The sequence below is a fragment of the Propithecus coquereli genome, unplaced genomic scaffold (assembly GCF_000956105.1).
Source record: "Propithecus coquereli isolate 6110/MARCELLA unplaced genomic scaffold, Pcoq_1.0 Scaffold299, whole genome shotgun sequence".
In the NCBI taxonomy this organism is placed as follows: Eukaryota; Metazoa; Chordata; class Mammalia; order Primates; family Indriidae; genus Propithecus; species Propithecus coquereli.
Genome location: NW_012148607.1, coordinates 510805 through 534278, shown reverse-complemented (window position 1 = coordinate 534278; position 23474 = coordinate 510805). Strand labels below are relative to the sequence as shown.

The 23474-nt window shown below is 52.3% G+C and overlaps 1 protein-coding gene across 1 annotated transcript; it reads left to right on the top strand.

Annotated features, from left to right (window-relative positions):
- The first annotated feature begins 748 nt into the window (after window positions 1-748).
- On the top strand, window positions 749-2230 carry FOXD2 (forkhead box D2). Its single transcript, XM_012648949.1, has one exon. The coding sequence runs from the start codon at window positions 749-751 to the stop codon at window positions 2228-2230; it is 1482 nt and encodes a 493-aa protein (XP_012504403.1).
- The last annotated feature ends 21244 nt before the right edge of the window (window positions 2231-23474 follow it).

The window sequence follows — 23474 nt, the reverse complement described above, 5'->3', positions numbered from 1 at the left end:
GCTGGCCCCGCTCAGGCGGCGTAGGTCTTGGAGTCCCAGGCTCCCGCTCAAGCTCCAACTGCGCTTCGGCCTTGGTGGCCCGGGAGCCCCCTTGGGGAGATGACGAGTGGGGCTGTCGCCACTTATCCGGCTCCGGCTGGCGAACACGTAAGCCTGCCATCCAGGGGCTGAGCGCACGGAAGGCGGCGGCTCCTTGGAGCAGAGGGTTTGCGGGAGCTCGGGGAAGAGGAGGACCCGCCTCCAGCCACCCTCGCCGAGCTCCCGCGGCGGCGGCGGTTTGTTCCCGCCGGGCCTCTCTGCGGAGGCACTTCGCCCGCCCTCTCCCGCCCCGCCCCACCCCACCCCATCCCTCCCAGGGAGCTCCGCCCCAGGCCCGCGGCTCTTCCGCCTTAGGCAGCCGCTAGGCGGGAGGGACTAATCCCCCAACCCCACCACTCCCACCGGAGGGGACTGAGGGCCTAGACCAGCCAGGATAAGGGGAGGCCTGAGCTCCTTCCGCCGGCTCCCTGGTGCAGGTCCCAGCTCGCGCTCCCGGGGCAGGAGGGAGCCTCCAGTTGGGTGCGCACTGGAAGGTGAGAGCGGCCGAGCTGGGCCACCAGAGGGCGCTGCGGAGCTGGGGGACACCCCTCCCTGCCCGCCTCAGTCCCCCGCCCCCTCCCCGCCCGCGCGCAAAACACACTCGCCCCAGAGGCAGCGCGGCCGAGCCCGAGCCGCGGCCCGAGCGGAGCCGGAGAGCGGCGGCGGCACCATGACCCTGGGCAGCTGCTGCTGCGAGATCATGTCCTCCGAGAGCTCCCCGGCCGCGCTGTCCGAGGCCGACGCAGACATAGACGTAGTGGGCGGCGGCAGCGGTGGGGGGGAGCTCCCAGCCCGCTCCGGGCCCCGAGCCCCCCGGGACGTGCTCCCCCACGGCCACGAGCCTCCCCCGGAGGAAGCCGAGGCAGACGTAGCAGAGGACGAGGAGGAGTCGGGTGGCTGCTCGGAGGGCGAGCCTCGCGCTCTAGCGCCCCGGGGGGCGGCGGTTGCCGCGGGAAGCCCAGGGCCAGGCTCGGCGGCAGCCCGAGGCGCGGCGGGGCCCGGGCCAGGACCGCCGTCGGGGGGCGCGGCGACGCGGAGCCCGCTAGTGAAGCCGCCCTACTCATACATCGCGCTCATCACCATGGCCATCCTGCAGAGCCCCAAGAAGCGCCTGACGCTGAGCGAGATCTGTGAGTTCATCAGCGGCCGCTTCCCCTACTACCGGGAGAAGTTCCCCGCCTGGCAGAACAGCATCCGCCACAACCTCTCGCTCAACGACTGCTTCGTCAAGATCCCCCGTGAGCCGGGCAACCCGGGCAAGGGCAACTACTGGACGCTCGACCCGGAGTCGGCCGACATGTTCGACAACGGCAGCTTCCTGCGGCGCCGCAAGCGCTTCAAGCGGCAGCCGCTACCGCCGCCGCATCCACACCCGCACCCGCACCCAGAGTTGTTGTTGCGTGGCGGGGCCGCGGCAGCGGGGGACCCCGGCGCCTTCCTGCCCGGCTTCGCTGCTTACGGAGCCTACGGCTACGGCTACGGGCTGGCGCTCCCGGCCTACGGCGCGCCCCCGCCGGGGCCAGCCCCGCATCCGCATCCACACCCGCACGCCTTCGCTTTCGCCGCTGCAGCCGCCGCTGCCCCTTGCCAGCTGTCGGTTCCTCCAGGCCGCGCAGCTGCACCTCCACCCGGACCTCCGACGGCCTCGGTGTTCGCGGGCGCAGCATCGGCCCCAGCCCCTGCGCCTGCCCCAGGGTCGGGCCCGGGCCCCGCGGGCCTGCCAGCCTTCCTGGGCGCAGAGCTGGGCTGCGCCAAAACCTTCTACCCCGCGTCCCTGAGCCCTCCTGCGGCTGGCACAGCGGCCAGTCTGTCCACTGCACTTCTGCGCCAGGGCCTCAAGACGGACGCGGGCAGTGGTGCAGGCGGCGGGGGCGCCGGGGCAGGGCAGAGGCCTTCCTTCTCTATAGACCACATTATGGGCCACGGTGGCGGCGGGGCAGCAACCCCGGGCGGTGGCGAGGGCTCCCCGGGACCGCCGTTCGCGGCAGCCGCTGGTCCCGGGGGTCAAGCCCAGGTCTTGGCCATGCTGACTGCCCCGGCCCTGGCTCCAGTAGCCGGCCACATTCGCCTGTCGCACCCCGGGGATGCGCTCCTGTCGTCAGGGTCCCCGTTTGCCAGCAAAGTCGCCGGCCTCAGTGGCTGCCACTTCTGACCACAGCGGGCTTAGGGCCGGTTAGGCCCGCACTCAGCCTCTCCCCGGAGCTCCTGCGGACCCAGCGGAACTCAGGGAGTCTATTTATGAAGTGTCTGCAGACCTTGGACCGGCGCGCGTGACTTGGCTCTTCAGGCTTCACGCTCGGAATCTCGCCGATAGTTGGGACGAAGCGGGCTCTATCGCTCAGGGCGAGGCCCAGGTCTACGCGTGAAGAGGTCGCAAGCCAAGATCCCAACCCAGTTTGAGCAGTAAAAGAGGGAGAGCGGGGAGCCTTCGTTTTTTCCCTGCCTCTGCATCTCTCCGCAGCCCCGGAAGCATGCATTCCCGGAGAGATGCCTGCCCAGGCCCTGCTGATTTCGCCAGAAACCTCAACTGCGCTGAGAGGTGTCTTTTTCTGCCTCTCCCCCTCACGTCCTTCCCCAACTTTGAGACCCAGCTTGTTCAATATTATAATTTAAAGACATCTATTATCCGCTTTGTGCTTAAAAGAAAAATTCAACTTTTTCTTTTTTTTTTTGCTGTTCTCCAAGGAAGTTCGTTCCCTCTGAAGCCTAAACCGGTGTCTACGCAGGCGGAGCTGAACGGAGAGGTGAAGCAGGGGGTCTTCACAATTCCTGCAGAAACCCTGGATCCCACTCCACTGAAGAAAATCCTTTCTCTTTTGTGTTTGGGTGCTTTTAGAGGAACTTTTCCCCCTTCTCGTGGCCGGCTGGGTCCAGCCATCCGGGGCCAGCAGCCCTCTCAGCGTTCTGCTCTGTCCCAGGCCCTGCGATATTTATTGTAGCTAAAGGCGATGAGGTTGGGTGGGAGAGAAGGGTCAGGCCAGGGACTGGAGAGGTGGGAGTGGGGTGGGCGAGGGCATGCCCTGTGGCAGGGGTTCCTGTAGTTATGTGTAAATATCTGTACAGCGGGCGGCTCTCTGCGTTCTCTGTCCACTGGGTGTGCGTTGATTTAGATTTCTCCACTGTGGGGAGACTCTGTGAAATCATCTAATGGTTTGTGTGGAAGAAAAGAAACAAAATCTGTCTCCCCCCACTCCCCCTTGGTGTCAATTGAATAAATGTATGTGAACTTCAGCAGTCACCAGCTCTGTCTGCTTGCCTGCACTCCCGTGTCCCTTCTGGGGCTCTCTCAGCAGACCCCTAGCTCCCCAGCAGAGGGTGGTGAGGAAAGGCCCCTAGGTAGCCCAGGCAGGTCGAGGAGGGCTTGGGCTCCTAGGATACAGGGGGCACTTCGGTTTTGGCCTTGGGCTGTTGATGAGGCCAGGTCTCTGGGAAGCCTGTGACCCCTCTAGCACTTTCGTTTTCACTCTGGTCCTAGGGTTTTTGCCTGGAGTTCCGGACGGACGTGTTGTGTTTCAAATGCACCTGAGGATTCTCATCTCCTTCTAGTTAAGATGTTAGCATGGCCTGGACAGAGCGGGGTGCTAAGTGCTCATGAAGACTATACCCACTAGGTACCGTTTGAGTTGAATATGTCTCGATGCATACTCTGTGTGCCGGGCTTTTATGAAGCTTGTGATTTGTTTTTGTGCTTGGGTCAGCACGTATCCTTGCTTTTTGTCTTTTTTATGAGTTGTATTTCAGAATATCTTTGTTTTTATTTCTGTGTGTGTCTGTGAACATTGTGTTTGTGTGTGTTTGTGATTCTCATTCACTGTCTCTCTGTCTCTAGGAGGAGAGGGGTTTCTCCTTGGCCACCGTAGGGCCTTTGGAACCCCCTCTGCTCTTCCCACATGTGATGGTCAGAGTGAAAAGCTTGAATTGAGGACTGTGAAACCTTTCTTTCCTGAAGCCTGAGAGGGTTAGCAGTGTACTATGAGCTGAAGGAGAGAGTCAGTGGGGTTTCACTCTGTTAGGGTAAAACTTCCCATCCCTAGAGCCGGGCTCATAGCCAGAAGCTCCTGCCTGAGTGCAAATCCACTGGTCTGGTTGGAGCCTTCCATAACCCCATCGAGCCTCCCAGCTCTCTGTTTGTGTCTGGGACTCCCACTGGCCAGATGTGCAGGGGTGTTGGGTGAGAGGTGATGCTTTGGGTGAAGGAAAGTTGGTTGCTTAGCTCTTTTCTCTGTACATTCCAGTAAGATCATAGGAGAGGAGAAACATGGAGGTGTAGGAAGAGGCAGTCCAGCCTTCACAGAAGACAGACACATGTTGAGGGCAAGGGTTGGGAGATGAAGTGACAGGGAGACAGAAGGAAGAAGGCAGGGTCAGAGACCCAGATGCAGAGAACTTGAGAGGAGTGAGCAGAGAGAACTTGAGAGGGTTGGGCCATACAGGCCTTTTCAGCTAGGATCCCCGCAGCTAGAAATAGTGGAAAAGCAGGAGGAGGTAGAGGACAGAGGCCCCTATAGAAAGGGGATCAGAAGAATACACAAGAATGGGGATGGGAAAGGTGTTGGGACTCCCAGGTCTCTCATCCTCTTCAACAGTGGAGGAGAGAGGAGGCTCAAAGTGCATATTGGTAAATGCAGCCCCTCTGCTAGAGGTGAGGCACCCCTCTCCTCCACCTTGTTGAGAGACGGTGGGAGTGGAGCAAGGTCGAATGCAGTGGGACACCTTTCCATCATTGTATCAAATGGCTCAGAACTAAGGTTAGGTTCAATGGTGAAAAGGGAGAAATGTCTGCTGATAAAGGGATAATGGTCTCTGGCTGGCTGCTTTGTTGACTTCCATTGCTGAGTTTGATTTCATTTCTTTTCACCTGAGGAAGGGTGAATGTGACCCTGTGTGTGTGTGTGTGTGTGTGTGTGTGTGTGTGTGTGCGCGCTTTCAGTAAAGTTCTTTGTAGCTACACAATCTCATTTACCATGAATATATCACTCCCAGATATTAGGTTGGAGCTTTAAATAAAAGATTTATCCAGTGGTTTTTCTTCTGTAGAAGGGAGAAAATTAAGTCAGCTAGAATTCATATCTGATGGTGTATAGATAGATGTGATACTTCCATAACTGCTATTTATAGGAGCAGTATATCCTTCTGGTTTCCTTCATGTGTCTTTGTGAATGTGTGTGTGTGTGTGTGTGTGTGTGTGTGTGTGTGTGTGTGTGTGAATTTATCTGAACATATTGCTTGGTATCTATGTGTCGGAGGGTCCGTATCAGGAAAAGTTAGAAATAAGAGCATTGGGGAAAAAGAGTGAGATGTGCTATTATGAGGGCTTTTAGGGATCTTGAGGCCCCAGATCTATGACTCAGACCACAGTTTCCCAGTGGGTCAAAAAGGCCAGACTTGGGCCCCATATAATCATGGCTGAGGACCTGGCCCAGAGAGAAGCCACTGATGCCCAATTGGCCTTGAAAAATACCCAGAAAGGGAATTGCCAAGGGAGCCCTGGAGGTTCCAGATGCTGAAGATGGGGGTGAAGGGGGGGGTGTTTGGAATTCAGGACTCCTTTAGGTTGTCTTCGTGGGGAACTAGTTTAGGAGCTGGGAAGGGCCCATCTGGAAGCTGAACTGCAATGAGAAGGATGAGGGACATGCAGGATTTGTATGGTAGAGTCCTCCTCCTGGTTATTTTTTTTCCCTTTCTCTAGACTGGAGGGGCTCAATGCGTGGCTCCCTCCCAACCTATGGGTGCATATAGGGTGGATGTTCAATTTAAGGAGACTCACTTAGGGGACTGGCCTCCTGTGAGGAGAAACTGGCCCTCCCATCTGCAGCGGCTCAGCTCCTGCGGCTTCCCTGCTGTTTGGGTGGAGGTAGCTGAGGTGCTGCTTCCCCTTAGGCAACAACAATCGGTGACAATAATAAGAAAATATTCAGGGCACACCTTCATCTCTCGGAGGTGAGGACAAAATGGTAAGAAATCGGCCTGGGGTTCAGAGAGAGCTGCTGAGAGCGGGCAGTTTAAAGGGGAAGAAAATTGGTGAATTTCACTGGTCAATTTCACTTCATTTCGTTCAATTTCGTTCAATTTCATTCCTTTTCATCCGGCGCCGGGAGGCCAGAGGCCACGAGGAAGGGGAGGGGGTCTTTCCGGGCAGAATTTCCCCCATCTTGCAGATTTACTTTCTGTGGCTGTGAAGAACAGCCATGATTCTCAAACTTTGACATACGTTTTTCGGCCGCGGTTAAGAGCAGACATTTTATTTTATTGAAGGGTATTTGGTTTGGGTGATCGAAGCACATCGGTGAGCCTCTCCCGCACTCCTCTCTGGCAGCCCAATTAAAGCGGTTAATTCTTTTCACCGCTTATTCCTCCGCATCTTTCTTTCTTTCTCCAGGGGCTCCCCGGACCACCCAGGAGCCGGAGTTGAGGTGGGGGCGGACACTTCCCCTCCATATCCAATTTGTTCTCGCCACAGCGGGCGCGTCTTCGTGGTTACAAAGCGCTTTTCCCCTGATGACTTTTTTCCCCTTTTCAAAAACACTTCTTTCTCCCCCCTTCAAATAGGAACCCCCCTACCCCAGGCCCACCACTCCTCCCTCTCCGCTCTGGTTTATTTAAACTTCGCCTCCTCCAGAGCCGCCGTAGCGCGCACTTAATGAAGTTGAAGGCTCGGTGAGCCCGGGTGAAGAGGGTTTGGAATCTGTTGAAAGGGGCGTTTTGTGACACTGATTGGGGCGGGGGCGGGGGCCGTCGCGGACCAGACAATGAACGACCAGGCGGGTTTTCCTGCGCACAGGGTCAGGCGAATAAAGGCGCCGACGCTGTTTAAACGAGGGACCCTGCAAGAGAAAGGGGGAAAAGATTTTGAGTGTGGAGCGTGCCTCGTAAGGTTTCGTGCTTAGGGGGAGGTGGGAGGAGGCAGTTCTCCTAGAGTCTTTACGGACCGAATTCAGAGTTTACTTCGAACCGTGTGCATCCCGCCAAAGAGAAGCGAGGCGAGTTTGGGTTTGCGCCTAAATTATTCGGATTCGTCATTCAAAAGGTTGTTTAGGCTGGGGCCTGGGGAGGCGTCCAGGAGGACCAACCGGGATTATGAGACCCAGCCTACATTTGTCCCTGGGGCTGGTGCTCTGAGGTTTCGGGAGAAACGTCGAAAAAGAACTAAACGTGGGCAGCGGTCGGACGGGATATTTCAGCCTCCTAAGCTTTTCGTCTATCAGGGTATTTGAAAGAAAAACAAGTGTTGACTGGATTTTTGGAGCGGAATTATTCTGTTCTTTAAGGTCGGCATAGACACGTACCAACAGAGAAATCTGTATAGGGAGGACAGAGGTTCCCAGCTCGAGTTTCGGGAACGAATTTTTCCGCGGGCTAGTGGGCGCGGCGCCGCGCGGCTCGGGGAGGAGCGGGCACCGCCTCCTTCCGTAGCGGAGCCAGCGCGGCCCCCCAAGGCTGCGGCCGCTCGGAGACCCGGAGGCTTCGCACTGCCTGGAAAGGAAGGCAGTTTCCTCCCCGGCGACCCGCTGCTGGACTCCGGGCTGACACCCTCTGGGTTGTTTCCGACCCTCCCTGCGCTGGCGGCCTTGAGTCCCGCGTCCCCGCGGAGCGCTATCTTTTCGCTCCACGCGGACTCCGAGCGGAAGTCGCTTGCTGTCTGCGATTTTGCATTTCTCCCTGGGGCGGGGGTCTCCGCCGGGTGCTTTCCTCTCGGCTCGCCAGCCACGGCGCCGAAATTTCGTCGTCCCGGAGAGGGTAACGGAGTCCCAGCCTTTACCGCTCCCCATCCCCCGCACGGTTATTTGGAGATGCGCGGCTCCCGAGGGGTGCGCATCACACCCGGCACCAGCGCTTGGCTCGGGAGGGTGCGCTCAGCCGCCGCTACAGGGATCCCGAGCAGTTCGCCTCGCGAAGCCGAGGCCTTGGAGGTCTGGGCTTGCTTCCCCAGATTGGAAAATTGCCTCAAGCTGTTTTCACCTCTGGGGCATTTCTGTATACGCAAGTATCTTTGGAATTGCGGTTGCATGGATCTTAAGACTGGAAAGGGCGAATTATTGGGAGAACAAAAAATTAAAATCTGTCACTTCGATTCCTAAAAATCACTGTGGACCTGAAAAGTGTATTTGAAATTATTGTGTAGACGCTGCCAAACTATGTGTGTGGTGGCGGAGAGTGGGGGGACCGCTGAGGGTACCGGAGTGGACTTTATTGTTCACGTTAATTTTCTGCCGCTTACATAGGACCCTCGCTTTGCGCCCCCTCCCCCAGCAGGTGTCCGGGCAGCTGGGGACTCCTAGGCACAAATGCCCCATCTCATTCAGATGCAAATGTGCTGGGTCCCCGCTGGGTGTGGAAAGTTCACTCTTCTACCCCCACTGCCACCTACTTTCCCCTCCCGGCCGCCTCTTCTCCTGGGCCCTTTTGGGTTCGTGTCTCAACTTCTGAGCTACATGCATATGTCCCAATCATTTTGAGATAGTCTCGATTCCCCTTGAGTCACCCCAGTCAAAGAGGGTAGCTAATGAGGCTACTTCTTAAATTAGCCTCGGACCCAGACGACAGGAGCTAGAAGGTCCTGAGGACCAGGCGGAGGTCACAGAGCGGGTCAGTTGCGGAGCTGGGAAGAGGAGCCCAGAACCCGTATTACCGATACGGAGATGTACATCCGAGGGCTGACAATGCGGTGGGCCAGCTTTGCCCCGAGTTCACTAAGTCCTCGCCTCCCCAGCCAGCTACGCTTTGTGGAGGCCCAGGCCAGAGGGAGGCTCGAGGATCGTTTGAGTGTCCGTTTACAAACCCTTGGGTCTTCGATGTGGCACTGAGAGGGCGGACGGTCTGCGAAGCCGCTTCAGGGTTCCGATGCATCAGGCAGCCCTCAATGGCCTCTGCGTACCCCACACCTCGGTCCCTCAGGCCCTCTGCTGACCATCTAAAAAGTGTGAGGCCAGCTTTAGGGCTCACTTGGTGACCAGGAAGAGTTTTCCTGTCTGATGAGTTACCTGGTGAGGATTAAACACAGGCGAATTAATTTGCCTCCAGCCTCGGAGATCTCTTTCCTGTCTGGCTCCTTCCTTCCTTCCTTTCTTTTTCAAATATTTATTGAGCACCTACTGTGTGCTGGGTATTATCCTGGAGGTACAAGCAGTGAACATCTGCCCAGAGTCATTACAAGCAGTCTAACTTGTAGTAGAGAACCCAAGGAATGGCGAAACAATCGATTATCACCATATTTGAGGTAAAAAGTGAAGTTTGGTGTTTTTAGGGGTAAGGACATAAATTTCAACTTTATGATGATGACTCCAGGTATCACAGAGGTCTGTGACTGTGTTCTTGTTTGTGTGTGAGAGGGGATGGATAGATATGTCAGAAGACTGTGCTTAGGGGTGAATATTTTCTACTAATGTATATTTGTGACTGTATTGGTGTGAGTCCATGAGTGTGGTGAGTCTCCTTGGGTGGCTTGGGTGGAGGCTGGAGGGATGAGGGTGGAGATGATTGGGGTGGAAGGGTTAGGAATGGTTCCTGAAGGAGTAGGGAGGAAAAGAGCCTGAGTTCCCAGAGTCTCCTTTTGTCCTGGAACCTCTCCATCTTTTTCCAACTTCCCTCCCAGCTGTAGACAAGGCTGGGAACACTGAGGATGAAGCAAAGGTTCTGAAGGCTGCAGTGACTTGACCAGCAGTGGAGAAGGCTGATCTCCTCCCAAGCCTCCCACTTCTTACCTTTCCCACCATTTTCAGTCCCTGCAGCCTGCTCTGGGCTCAGGATCTAGTTTGTTCCAGAGTAGTGAAGTCTCCATTATCTGGCCTCAGACCTGCTCTCTGGCCTGGTGCTGCTAATCTCACCCCCTTTCAGTCTGCACAGAGGGACTTGGCTTGTTCCTCTGTTTGGAGCCTTTGGGTTTGGAGCCTTCCTTTCCATTTCCAGAAAACTATCCTCCTACATGGAGGGGGCAGGTGCAGACTGCAGAGCCTGCAACACCGGAGCTTGCAGGGTATCCGAGGCTGACATCATTTGAGAAACAGGTTTAGAGAGGGCTGAGGGGTGAGGTTTGCCCAGAGTTGCTCAGCAGGATCCTGGAGGTAAGGTTGGACCCTGCAGCCTGTCTTCCATTGACAATTAAGGCACTGGTCTAGATTTTTTTCCTTTTATTTTTAGTCACATGTAATAATTGTACATATTTATGGGATACAGAGTGATATTTTGATACATGTATACAATATGTAATGACCAAATCAGGGTAATTAGCATATCTAGCAATCAAACATTTACCTCATTTCTTTGTGTTGTGAATATTCAAAATTATCTTTTCTAGTTTTTTGAAAATATACAATAAATTACTGTTAACTGTATTTACCCCACAGTGCTGCAGAATGCTAGAACTTATGCCTCATATCTAGCTGTAATTTTGTATCCGTTAAGGTCTAGGTATTTTGAAGAAACTCAAAACCCAACATCTCCTTTTGTATTTTCGGGAAATTTCAAATGTCATCTGTGCTGTGAATGCCTCTTCTGAATCCCTCTTCCTTCCCAGAGGCAGGACGGGGTGTAAAATAGAGATCCGGGTATGGGATGGCACACAATAGGTGAGGGAGGTGCCAGCAGCAGGCGGGAGGTGGAGTGTACTTAGCAAGAGTGTCTGGTGCTTCACTCTGCCTAGGGTTCCTGGACTGGAGGAGGCGGCCAAATTCTCCCCCCAGCCCCAGGCAGCACAGAGGTCCAGCACCAGTAACCTACTTGGAGAAGGGGTGGGGGGGATGGTCAGTGTTTGCCAGTAAATTGCCTCTTTCCCATTTGGGTTTTCCAAGGCGGTGGCTTCCATCTCTCCGGCTTCCACGAGTCTGTTGGAGAATCTGTCTGCCAGCCTGCCCACCTGAGTGCTCCGGGCCTTGCTTCCGGCACCCTACCGGACTCTAGGCCTTTCACAAAGTAGAGAATAAGCAAAGAAAATTCAGCCCATCCAGGCCCCAGGCAGCCTTGATTGGGGCCATTCCTTCCTGGGTCAGACGTGCTGACCAAGCGTCAGTGCTTTGGTAGGAGTGTGTGTGTGTGTGTGTGTGTGTGTGTGTGCACACGCGCATTAGAAGTTCTGAATTACACTTACCCCTGGAAGTTACCAGGGATTTGGTGTCTCTTTTCCCTCCTCCTGGATCTTCATCTTGGGACCCTCTCTGAAGATGATTATCTAACATTGGGAATAGAGAAGGGGAAGGAGGTGAGAAGATTCCTGATTCTAGCCTGGGTACTGACTCTCTGTGGCCTTGGGCCAGTACATCCCCTCCTCACCCTCCCAGTAGCCCTCGATTTTTCTGTCTTGGAAATGGAGCTGGAATAAGTTAGCTTGGACTCACTTCCTGCATCTGAAGTCAGTGACCACCTCCCAGCTCCTTCCTCAGCTGCCCCTCCGCGGCAAGAGTGCTGGATGGAACAGCGCTGGACTCCAGAGGCAGCCCTGGCAGCGCCTCAGGGCTTCCAGGGGCAGTCTGCGTACCCAGCAGCTTGGCGCACTGATTTTCTGGATCCAAGGAGCTTCCACGTGGGACCGTGGGGTTTCTCCTTCCCTGGCAGGGCTGCAGAGCGGTGGCCAAGCTTCTGTGAACACCTAGTCCTCGGTTCTGCATGAACCTGTCTCCTTTGTGGAGGAGGCGGAATGAGGATTAGGGTGAAAGTGAGTTGCTGCAGCGAAGCCGGCAGAGCTCGAAGCCCTCCCCATTGTGTCTGCGGTGGCACTGGTCTAGGGTGGCACAAAATATGAAAGAGAGTCTAGCTCTCCCTCCCTAGCTCCCTTTGCGCCTATCTCTGTTCACTCGGACTACCCCCACCCCAAGCCCTGCCGGGAGGAGAGTGTTGGAAAGTGGGAGAGGCGGGGCGTCTCACTGGAGGGGACCAGGGAGCTGGACCCTACCTAGGTGGGGGAGGGGGCAGAACGTTCCCAAAGCCTGAGTGGGGAGGGGGCAGTGGCTCTGCTTCCTCCCTAAATATCCCCATCGCGGCCAAACTTGAGACCTTCAGATTTTGTGGGGTTGTAGCTGGAAGTACTTTAAGCTGGGGGGCGGGACCGGAGCTCTCAGAGACAAGTCGGCAGAGTGGGTGTCGGCGGACCGAGACCCGAGGAGAGTGCGAGGAACGGGCTCTGTCGTCGCTTCCCCTGGAGCTGGGACTGGGTTTTCCCGTTCAATGTCTCCTCTCTGCTTACAATTTCGGATTCTGGATCTCAGATGCGCTCGAGCACCCAAATTGCATTCTGCGAACAGCGTCTCAAAGATGCGTGCAAAGGCTATTCGGAAGCAGAAGCAGTTCCTGAAGGGCGCGGCCTGGGACCTGAGTCGGCAAGGCTCGCTGCCCAAGTGGAGAGGAGCGAGGGTAGAGAGCTCGGAACCGAGGTTCCTGAAACCCTCCGGTGCTCCGGATCCTGAGCGCCGGCGGGGCCCAGCCACTTGGGGGCGCCGCTGGCCCCAAAGCACCGGGAGCTTACCCTGAGCTAACAGAGATGACCCTGCGCTAACCGAGGTGACCCCGCCCCTCCCAGGCTGACTCTGCACACTAGGACGATCTTGCTCCAGAGCAGGACGACCTCGCGCTAACAAGGGATGACACTATGCCAACGAGGGTGACCCTGCTCTGAGTGGGCCTGACCCTGTGCTAACACGGATGACCCTAAACTGACCGGGGCGACCCTGTGCTAGCAGGGATGTGCTTGGACTACCCGGATTGGCTGTGTGCTCTTCTCAAGGCTTACCCTGCACAGATTAGGTGCTAAGGCTGTACAGACCTTGTTGTAGGTCCCTGAAACTCTCCCACAGAAGCAAGGCTGCCCCGCCCCACCCCAAAACTGGTAGCTGCTTCATTTCTCTCCCCTCTGGCCCTTTGGGGCAGTTCTGGGACATCTGGTTGGAGAGAAGGCTGCCATGGCTGGGTGTACCCTGCAACTGTGGGACAAGGAGTTTACAACTTCAAGAAGGTGGCTGAGTGTGGAGAAGAAGGGGTCTTCAAGACCCCTTCCTGATACTGTGGAGGCTGGGGCATCTTGCAGGGGTGGTGGGGGCCAGGACTGAGTACCTTTCTGTGTCTGTGTTCTTGCCCCCAGGGCCAGGCCTCACCACACCCCCATCCTTGCCCTATACATAGGCAGTTTTATTTTTGCACCAGTCCATCCTCTCTTGGGCCCATTCTTCCTCTCTAAAATGAAATGAGCTCGTCACCAGGCTGCCCTTGTCTGCTGGACTGTCCTTCCATATCTGTCATCAGTCTCAATTCATTTCAACAGTCTCTTATTACCCATTTTGTGCCTGGTCCTGGGCTCTGTACTGAGGATATAGTGATGAACAAAATAGATGTGGTTCTTGTCCTCAGATGGTGACAACCTAGTGAAGGAGAGGAAAAAACACACCAATGCATATGGAATTAAAGCTGTAATATGGGCTCTGCAGAAAAAACACCTGGGGCTTTGAGCGAGAGTAGCTAAAGGATGTAACTGAGAGGAGGATTCGTGTCCCAGCTCTGGCAGGCTGGAACCTGCTCAGGAGAGAGGTAGTCATTCCGAATGCCATTCTGTTTGACTCTGACTTCAGTCAACAGAGCTCTGACTGCTTGCCAGCCACTGCAGCCATAGGGAGCCAAGATCCCCTCTCAGTGTGTATTGTCTGTCCCAGAGTGCCCAGTTGAATAGCCCTCCTTGAATACCACCAGGAAGGATTCACCTTCATTCTGACACCGAGAGCAGCATCTTCAACCTCCTTTTTCTCTCCCTGGGTCCTTGGTTTGGGAAGAGGCAGTCTGCCTCTCAAGAGCAGGGTGCGGAAGCCAGGCTGGCTTTGGGGTAAGAGATCTATTCAGTCTGAGATCTCTTTACCCAGCATGGTGTCTGGCACAGTAAATAGTTGTCAATTAAAAGAATAATTCTAGGAGCCTATGAGTCTACCTTTTAATGAGCCAAGAGCCAATGATTCTGTGGTTCATGGTTCTGATTGTTCCTTCTCTGCCTTTCTACCTGGTTCACTCCCTACTCAGGTGTCATTGCCCACCCCCTCAAGCTTCACCACCATCTCCCCCTCTCCTTAGCCTGGGGTTAGATCCTGTCAGCTGGGTTCCTAACCTTTTATTGCTTTTCAAGAACTTCCTGTGATATATTACTTTCTGCTTACTGCTCCACTCTTCCTTTACCAGACTGGGAGCTCCTTGAGGGCAGGAGCTGAATCCAATACATCTTTGTTCTCAGCACACAGCACAAGGCCTGGTGCATGAGTGGGTGTGTAGAAGGGCTCCAAAAGTGTGTTGCTTTGCCCAAAGACAAGTGGAATTAATGTTTTTCAGAAGAATGACCCTTAACAGAGCAGTAATGATCTCTTGTGGCTGGTGCTGTGGGGAAGAGGGAGTGGGAGAGGCAGTATCCAGGGCAGGGTCTAGGGACACCGGAGCCCCAGTGATGCAAGATAACCTGAAGGGAGAGGAGGGGTTACTCAAGCTCAGTGCATCTCCATTCTCCAGACTAAAGAAGCCTGGGCTGAAGGAAGGGACCAGAGAGCTGCCTCCCCACCACCGCCACACCACTGTGGTGCAGCAGCTGTCCAGGGAGCAGGGCTTGCTCTCTAGAGCTGCATAGAGATGAGTGCTCCCAGCACAAGGACAGAAGCTCCAAGTGCTAATTGGGGGTGGGGATAGAAGGGAGGGGGTGGGCAGAAGGAGTGGCTTTCAAGGGTGTAGGACAAAGAGGCTGACTCAGCCTGGGACCCAGGAGGAGGTATCCTTCACCTTACTTGGAGAGGACACAACCTGTTTTTAACCCCTTCATGACTTCTAGTCTTGTCTGGCTACCAAAACTGCAAAGACCTAGAGGACAACATACATTTCTTGGAAATCCAGACTGGGCAGAAATGGTTTTGGAGAAGGGAAATTGAGACCCCAGTGTGGGAAAACACTAGTATTTTTTTTCCCCCTTGCATGATACATTTTCCTTGAACATATACACTTTGCGTGGACCTGGGCCAAATGATGGATCAGTGGGGGAGCACTTTGTTCTGTACAGTCATTCAGGGACCAGGAGCTCCATCATTCTCTAGGGGAGGAATTCTTATCTTTTTTTGTGCCATGGACCCCCGTGGGCAGACTAGTGAAGCATATGAACACCTAAAAATAAAGAATTTTAAGTGCATGAAATCAAATTTACAGGACTACAAAAGAAATCAATTATATTGAGTATCAAAATAATTAAAAAATTTTGTGATATAATACTTGTGAGAAAACAATTCAATAAACTTGTGATATGACAATAAAATAGCAAGTTAAATAAAATATAACAATGGGATGAACAGTGCAATTTCAAAATGTATTTAGTATAAATAACCTTTTGATGTTTCCGCAACAATTTAACACGCTATATAAAAAATACCTGCAATTTCGGCCGGGCACGGTGGCTCATGCCTGTAATCCTAGCTCTCTGGGAGGCCGAGGCGGGCGGATTGTTTGAGCTCAGGAGTTCGAAACTAGCCTGAGCAAGAGCGAGACCCTGTCTCTACTAAAAATAGAAAGAAATTAATTGGACAACTAAAAATACATAGAAAAAATTAGCCGGGCATGGTGGCACATGCCTGTAGTCCCAGCTACCCAGGAGGCTGAGGCAGAAGGATTGCTTGAGCCCAGGAGTTTGAGGTTGCTGTGAGCTAGGATGATGGCACGACACTCTAGCCCGGGCAACACAGTGAGACTATGTCTCAAAAAAAAAAAAAAAAAAAAAACCTGCAATTTCTATGGGTGGCAAAATTATGGGTGTGGGGAATACTACTAATGCTACTATGGTAGTACTCCTTGGCTAGAACCTAGTCATATGGCTCCACCTAACCGCAAAGGAGACTGGGAAATGTAGTCTTGTGTGTGCATGAGGGAAGGGAAATGGAGCTTGGTGACTACACAACACAGCATGGCAGTCTTCTTCTTGAGTCCATTCAGTGTTTTAAAGATCCAGGTGAGCGACTGTGACCAACTCTGTTGGGAAACACAAATGGCTTCATGCCTGTATGTTGGAAAGGGTAGAGAGGAAGACAGAGATATTCCTTTATTCCAAGTCTAGTAAGTCCAGTTCCGGGGGTACAGAGATGTCTGGGCTCCAGTCTGTGCTGAGTGGCTCCTAGAGCTGAGTACCCCTCTCTCCTCTCTCACTGTCTACGCCCCTCCCCCATGTTCCACCCTATGCAGAGAAGTTACTTGGAACAGCCTTTGCTTCCAGCAGGCTGTGGGATCCGAGATGAAGGCCTGTCCCATGGAGTAACACTCTTCCATCTGTCCCTTTTTCTCTTCACCAGATTCTACTGGGAATGACACTTCTTTTGGAAATCATGCTTCCTTTGGAATGGGGGCACATGGGTGCATGAAAGAGGCCCCCATGAGTATGTATGAAAGGGAAAGGAATAAACTCACATCTGCCATAGTTTTATTCCTGGGTAAAGTCTCCAGGACTGATTCATAACCAGGATTCACTGATCATAACCAAGACTTAAACCAAACAGTACTTGACACTTAATAGGTGCTCAGTAAATAAATGTTGAATTGAACATCTGAATGAATGGTCCTCTTTGCCTGGAGATCTCTTGCCCTCTTATTTCCTCTGTCCCTTAGTCAATCTGTCAGTAATCTTTTTCTCTCATCCAACTCAAATCCTTTGTGGAGTACAGCTGTTACAGAAAACAGTATGGAGTTTGCTCAAAAAATTAAAAATAGAACTACCATATGATCCAGAAATCCCACTACTGGGTATATCCAAAGGAAATGAAATCGGTATGTAGAAGAGATATCTGCTCCCCTATGTTTATTGCAACACTATTCACAATAGTCAAGATATGGCATCAACCTAAATGTCCATCAACTGGTGAATGGATAAAGAGAATGTGAGATATATATATACACAAACACATACACATATACACAATGGAATACTATGCAGTCATAAAAAAGAATGAAATCTTATTATTTTCTACAACATGGATGAACCTGGAGGTTATAATGTTAAGTGAAATAATCCAGATACAGAAAGATAAGTACTGTACGGTCTCACTCATATATGGAATCAGATCCTTTGTGGAATGAGGCAGGACACACGAGCATACATAAATATTAATAATAATAAAATCTCTGTGCGGGTAGCTAACTGCTCACTGTCATTTCCACCCTGTGTCTTGTGACTTCTCCTTTCCTGGCAGTCTTGATCAATGAGGAGGCTCACAGATATCACTAGAAAGCATTTGCATGCTCACTGCCTTGTTTAGTCCTCATAATGCCTTAAGACGTGCACTTGTAGCCTCTGTTTTCCGGATGAGACTTGGTGAAGTTCTGTGACTGCTGCCAGGTCACAGCAGTCATTAGGACTTGAACTCTGATCTTCTGAATCCATAGATCCAGGTGCTCCCCCGGCCACTGCTGGAAGGTTTGCTTTTTCTTCTCTCCCACTGGCTTCCTGGTTGTCTCAGGACCTCCAGGCAGATCCTTTGGAAGGTCTACTGGGAAGGTAAGCCCACCCCTTCCCCTGCTCTGCTGGCCTAGGCCTCTGGGGCTTTCCTCTCCCAAAGCTGCCGAGGGGGGAACAGGGCAGGACCTACCTTTCATCAGTGGCTTGCTAAAGCTGCAGGAGAGACCCCTCCATCCTGAGTCCTTTTGTCAGTGGCTCCTGCCTGCAACAGACAGTTCCTGTCATTTGTGTGTGTGTGTGTGTGTGTCTCTCTCTCTCTGTCTGTCTTAGAGACAGGGTTTCTCTCTGTCACCTAGGCTGGAGTGCAATGGTGGGCACAGCTCACTGCAGTCTTCAACTCCTGGGCTCAAGCGATCCTCCCACCTCAATCTCCCAAAGTGTGGGATTATAGGCATGAGCCATTGCCTGTCCCTGCCAGCCTGTCCCTGCCTACCTCTGTCTTTCATCTCTGAACAGCCCTGGGTCTCCTTCGGGCCTCAGCGCTCTCATCCATCCTACTCAGACATTCTTTCTCTCCTCCCTTGACATTCCCCTCTTTCTTTCCCCCTCTTTCTTTCTGGCCTATCTCTGTGCCTGGGCGGAATCTCCTAGTCTGACGCAGGCCCAGACCTCCACAGCAAGGCAGCTTTGCAGGGCTCCTCCTTCTCAGCTCAGGCTCACTCTGTCACCTGCACCCCATGGAGCCTCCTAGGCACCCCTACCTCAGCACCTCATAGGCCAGGGGATCCAGGAGGGCCCCAGAGGAGCTGGAAATCTGCATCCTCCTCAGAGCCTCAATGGATCAGCTTTCAATGCTCTGGCCGTCTTCACAGTGATGGCAGATGAGCCCGTGTTCCTGAACCTATTCTCTCCTTCGGGGATGGGCCCCAGTTTCTTCCTCTGCCCTGTGGCCCTTAGCCCCTCCCATTCCCCTCCCCTATCCTCTGCTCCCTATCTTCTTTCCACGCCCCACCATGGCTGTATTAATGGGGGGTGGCTGAGGATCTGGTTTCAGGTGGTGTTTGCTCTTGGGTAGTTATGCAGAGGGCAGCCGCACTCTGCAAAGACTCCCTGGGGAGAGGACCATCAGCAGAGCCAAAGCACTAGGTTTGCTCTGTGCAAACAGACACAGAGGCGAGGAGCTAGTGTGTGTGAGCACACGCACCCTTCAAGCCCCTACCCCGACTCCACCGCACACATAGGCCCAGACACACAGATGTAGAATCCAGGGCTTAGGTATATATACCAGGATGTTAAGCACATACAGATGCAGGTACATCCAAGTGAAAGCTGCATTTAGCACAAGTAATGAAAAAATGTGTTTAGTATTTATCTGGTTACTCTAATGTAGAGTTGAGCTCCTGGGTAATTTTCTGATAAATAATTGTGTGGGGAGAGCACGTTTCCTGGGAATATATTTGGGATGGGCTTTACTAGCAATCACTCACTCATGAATACTGCTTTACACAGAATATTCACAGCCATTATCTTTGTAGTGTCTCGTATGTTGATGACAAGAGGTGTGTAAACTGGGTGAGGTTGTGAGTCGGTGATACATACATGTGTGTTGGTGGGTGTGTCCTCAGTAGCAAACTGGGATTGTCTTTTGATGGTAATTGTGTATGTGGAGTTGTCTGTGTGTGACAGTGTATCTGGCATGTGTACACACATGTGTGCATGCCTGGGGCCAGCAGGAGAGGTGTGCAAGCGCCGGGAGCAGCACAGAGGCAGCCAGCCTGGCTCTTGGGAAAGACACTCATGTATGAAGAGCTCAGCGCTCGAAAGCGGCTGTTTAACAACTTGAGCATCAAATTATAGCCCACGTGGGCAGAGGTGTCAGCGGTTGCTGGTTGCTGTAAATACTTCAGTGCAATTGACAACAGCTTGTGGAGGGCTAAGTGAGATGGCGCGGGGGACCAAGGGAGGGGCAATGCCATCCGCAGGGACCCTCCGCCCTACAGTCCTCTCTCTGCTAGATCTGGTGCTGGTGGGGAGGGGGTCTAGGATGGAGAAGAGCAGGTCTGTAATGTGGTGGGCTTTGGAGCTAGATCAGTTGTATATGAGCCATCATTTACAGCTGGGTAACCTTGGGCAAATGACTTTCCTACTCTGTGCCTCAGCTTCTCTATTTGAAAAACAACAACAAGAAGAACAAAAAACATCATATTACCCTGCGAGACTTTTGTGAGGAATGACAGGAACTTCTTTCTTGTGAAAGCACTTGTTGTGGTTATACAGACATTAGCTTTTATTGCCTTGTGCAGGGTAATGCGTGGGACTTAACACAGTGCCTCTCACGTAGGAAGCCTCGATCAACGTTAGCTAATGTTGTTAGCCTATTGCTATTGCTATTGTCTTCATAAGCCTGGACCCATAGCTGGAAACGCCATAGCCCTTCCAAATACGCATGGAAAAAAGGCTTCCCAGAGGGCAGCCAGTGGGTCTTTGTGGGTTTTCAGAGAAGATGTTTTTAGTCTCTAGTCTTTCAGAGAATCCTGCTGGACAGGATCTGAGACTGAGAGAGTGTGCCCGGGGAGCTCTCCTGTAGATCTGCCTGCCTTCATTAGTGCCTTGGCTGTGTCCTTAAAAAGTCATGTGTAAATGGATTTTTGCAAACTCAATCCCATTTAAAATGCACTTGCAGGACTGAGGGCTTAAAGGGACCCTGTGGTGAATTCTTTTATGAAGCAAAGAATCTCCTGAATGTGTCTACTTTGTAAAGTATGGATATTTATAAAGTAGTAACAGTCAGAGTTTCTTGAGTACTTACTGTGTGCTAAGTATTCAAAATCTTTTATTTAATTATAGCCTCATAACAAGCCTATGGGGGCAGTATTCTAATTTTCCAGAAGAAGAAATAGATGCAGAGAGAGTAGCACACACCTCCTCACTGTCACACAGCTGGAGCATGCTGGAGCTGGGATGGGAACCTGGTCCAGCTCGTGTGAAAGCTCTTGCTGTGCCCACTTCCCCTTCGCCCTGCCCTGCCCTCCCCCCATCCCTTCTTCCTTTCTTCTGTGACTATGAAACAATCTTTATTTTGTATATACTACAAAGAGGGTAGTTCTAAGCCTAGTGTAATCAACAGTCACCTAAACCACAAAGACTTCAAAAGTGTTTAAAAAGTAGGAGTGGTACGTCTGAATTTTTGAGACCATTCAGAAATTTTTTTCTTATGAACATTTTCAAACATATGCAGAAGTAGAGAGAACAGTATAATGAACCCTCTACACGCCCATCACTTAGGTTCAAAAGTTATCAGGATTTTGCTTCATCTATCTTCTCCTTTTTTTGATTTTAATTTTGTGAGAGAGGGATAGACGAATCATTCGCACTGGTATTCTGATCACCACTGAACTATACCCATGGAGGTGTTTGCTTTTATTCAGAAGAACTTGATATATTGTTGCATATTGTAAGCAGGTGTCTTTTCCTAATTTCTATGGAAGGTTATTGCAAGATCCTTCTGGGTCTTGCTAGGTTATTGCTGGCTCCCTCTTGCACCATGTTCAATGTTCCTGATCAGTTCCACTCAAGGAAGGAGGTTCCTATGGAGTAGAAGGGACCAAGTTCTCCAGCAGCCCCATTCCCCATGGCTTGAGTCATTTAATGGTCACCAGAGTATTTACTTTCTTTTGTAAGGATGCAGTGAATCGCTTTGCTCCTCCTCCTCAAGTAAATAATTGTGATAATAGTTAATAATTATGACCTTCTGTAGCTTTCCATTCTCCGTAAGGACCTCTTGCTTAATGCTCTAGTGAGCAGTCCTGCTTCTCTTCTAATTATGGCTTTTGGCTGTTGAATTCACCCATGTAAAGTTCTGCCTGCAGTGATGCTGCCTTGGACAGGTGTATGCTTGGAAGCAGCAGGCGTAAATCTGGGCTTCCAGATGTGTTCTGCTCCTTCATGTCATCTGGACCACTGGTCTCAGGTCTGTTGGGTGAGTCTTGATTACTCTCTGCACATGGATATGGGTGCTGGGGTGTTCTGAGCACGTCTACAGAGAGGTGAGTCCTCACCCCATGATACCTGCCCTTCTGATGTTGGGGGGCCGAGTGCTCTGCTATCTGGGACAGTAGCTTCTAAAGCGATTGGCTGAGTAGAGCCAATCATCCTCAGTATGGCAGATGGCTGCCCAGGCACAGGATGCCCCATCCTGCAGCTGGCTGGGTGGTCATCTCCTGGGATCATCATTGGAGAGTATGGTGGGCTGGAGCAGTCTCACGTTACATCTTGTAAATGATACCAGCACTTCACTCAGTAGCAAAGCCTTTCCTACTTCCTGCCAGTGCAGAGACCTACCCATCTTTCTTAAGACAGAGTGAGCAGTAACCTCTCCTAAGGAGCTAATATTCCCCCAAAGCTGAATCATTTGTCTATGGATTTTTAGACACGATTGCATCTCTGACTTCCATGAAATACCGCCCTCTCCTTGGTGCTTATCAGAATGACAGAATTTGATTTAGCTTTCATCTCCTTTTAAATGTCCTCTACAGAGAACACTGCCTTCCACTGACTTGGCACTTTTCCTCACTCAGTTGTTTTTGTGTCTTACTAAATTGTTTTTGACCAATAGTCATTAATGAAACATTTCCATCACTCCGATCCCTGGGCGATTTTCAGGGCAGTGAACGGAGAAGGATTTTTGCTGGCCGAAGCTGTGCCTGTTTGCCACACTGTGTTTTGTCTGTCAAGCAAATTGTTCACTGACTACTGAAACGATATCAAAAGACCACCCAAAATAAGAATTTTGAGCAAAATAAAAAAGTTAAAAATGACCTGACTTTAACCATAAGAATGACACTGCCCAGCACAAACTTCCAGATCTGTGCAGTTAATGCGGAGACTTTCCAGACCAGCAGCCAGTTGCAACATCAGACGTGTCCTCTAAACACTATGGCTTTTCACTGAAGTCCTTCCCAGCCTTGCTGTGACACAGCACGCATCGAGCGTGATGGCCTTTGTGAGGCACATGGGGGAAAATGGAAGGGGAATTGAGGGCAGAGGCCCCGAGGCTGTGGGGTCAGTGATGACACCAGCTGTGGTAAGTGCAGTGATGAGCTTTGGCACAGGGCCGCCTGCAGAGAAGCCCATCTAACCCGTGGGGGTAGTTTAGAAGATGGGGGATTATGGAGGGTTCCCTGGAGGGAGTGGGCATTGGTTGAAGATTTGAGAGAACTTCCCGCAGTGGAGGTGGTAGCAGAAGGGAGACGATTATTACCGAGTGCTGCTCTGCGCGGGCGTTGCAGTAGGCGACAGTGGTGGAACCCGGGCAGAGGGAGTATGAGCAGAGCGGGGATGGGGAAGGCTTCACACCATTTGCAATTGTGTGATTACTTTTTCATGACTGTTTTGAGAGCAGGGACCCCATTTGCTCATCACTATAGCCACGTAGTAGGTTCTCAGGGAACCTAGCGCCACATAGTAGGTTCTCAGCCAGGTGCTTGTCTCCAGCAGGGCTTCGAAGGATGGTAGGATTAGGGTAAAGGCAGAGGAGAAGGGAGAGTATTCCTGGAGAAGATGTGTGGGCAAAGGCACAGAGGTAGGAAAGCATGAAACATGTGTTGAGATCAATGAGGAGCCTGGTTTGTCTGGAAAAAAGGGTTTGTGCCAGGGGGTTGTGGGCAATGAGGTTGGAAGGTGGGCAGGAATGCTGCATTTTCCAGGTTGGATCTGAGGCCACAACAGTAATTCCCTGCAGAAGGGAAGGGGAAAGGATTGGGCCTCAGAGGGGTTTGCTGTGTGGCCCATGGTGGGGTGGGGGTGGGTGGGCAGGAGGCTGTGGCCACCTCCTTGAGTTTCTGTCCAGCTCCTTGTCTCTTCCGGTGTTATGAAACCGGGAGTTGGAGGAAGGGCCAAAGATGTCATTTTTTTCTATGGGCAGGGAAACACACACACATACACACACACACACACACACACACACACACACACCCCAGTCCTAAGAATGATTTTTTTTTCCATTTGTCAAAAGCCAGAA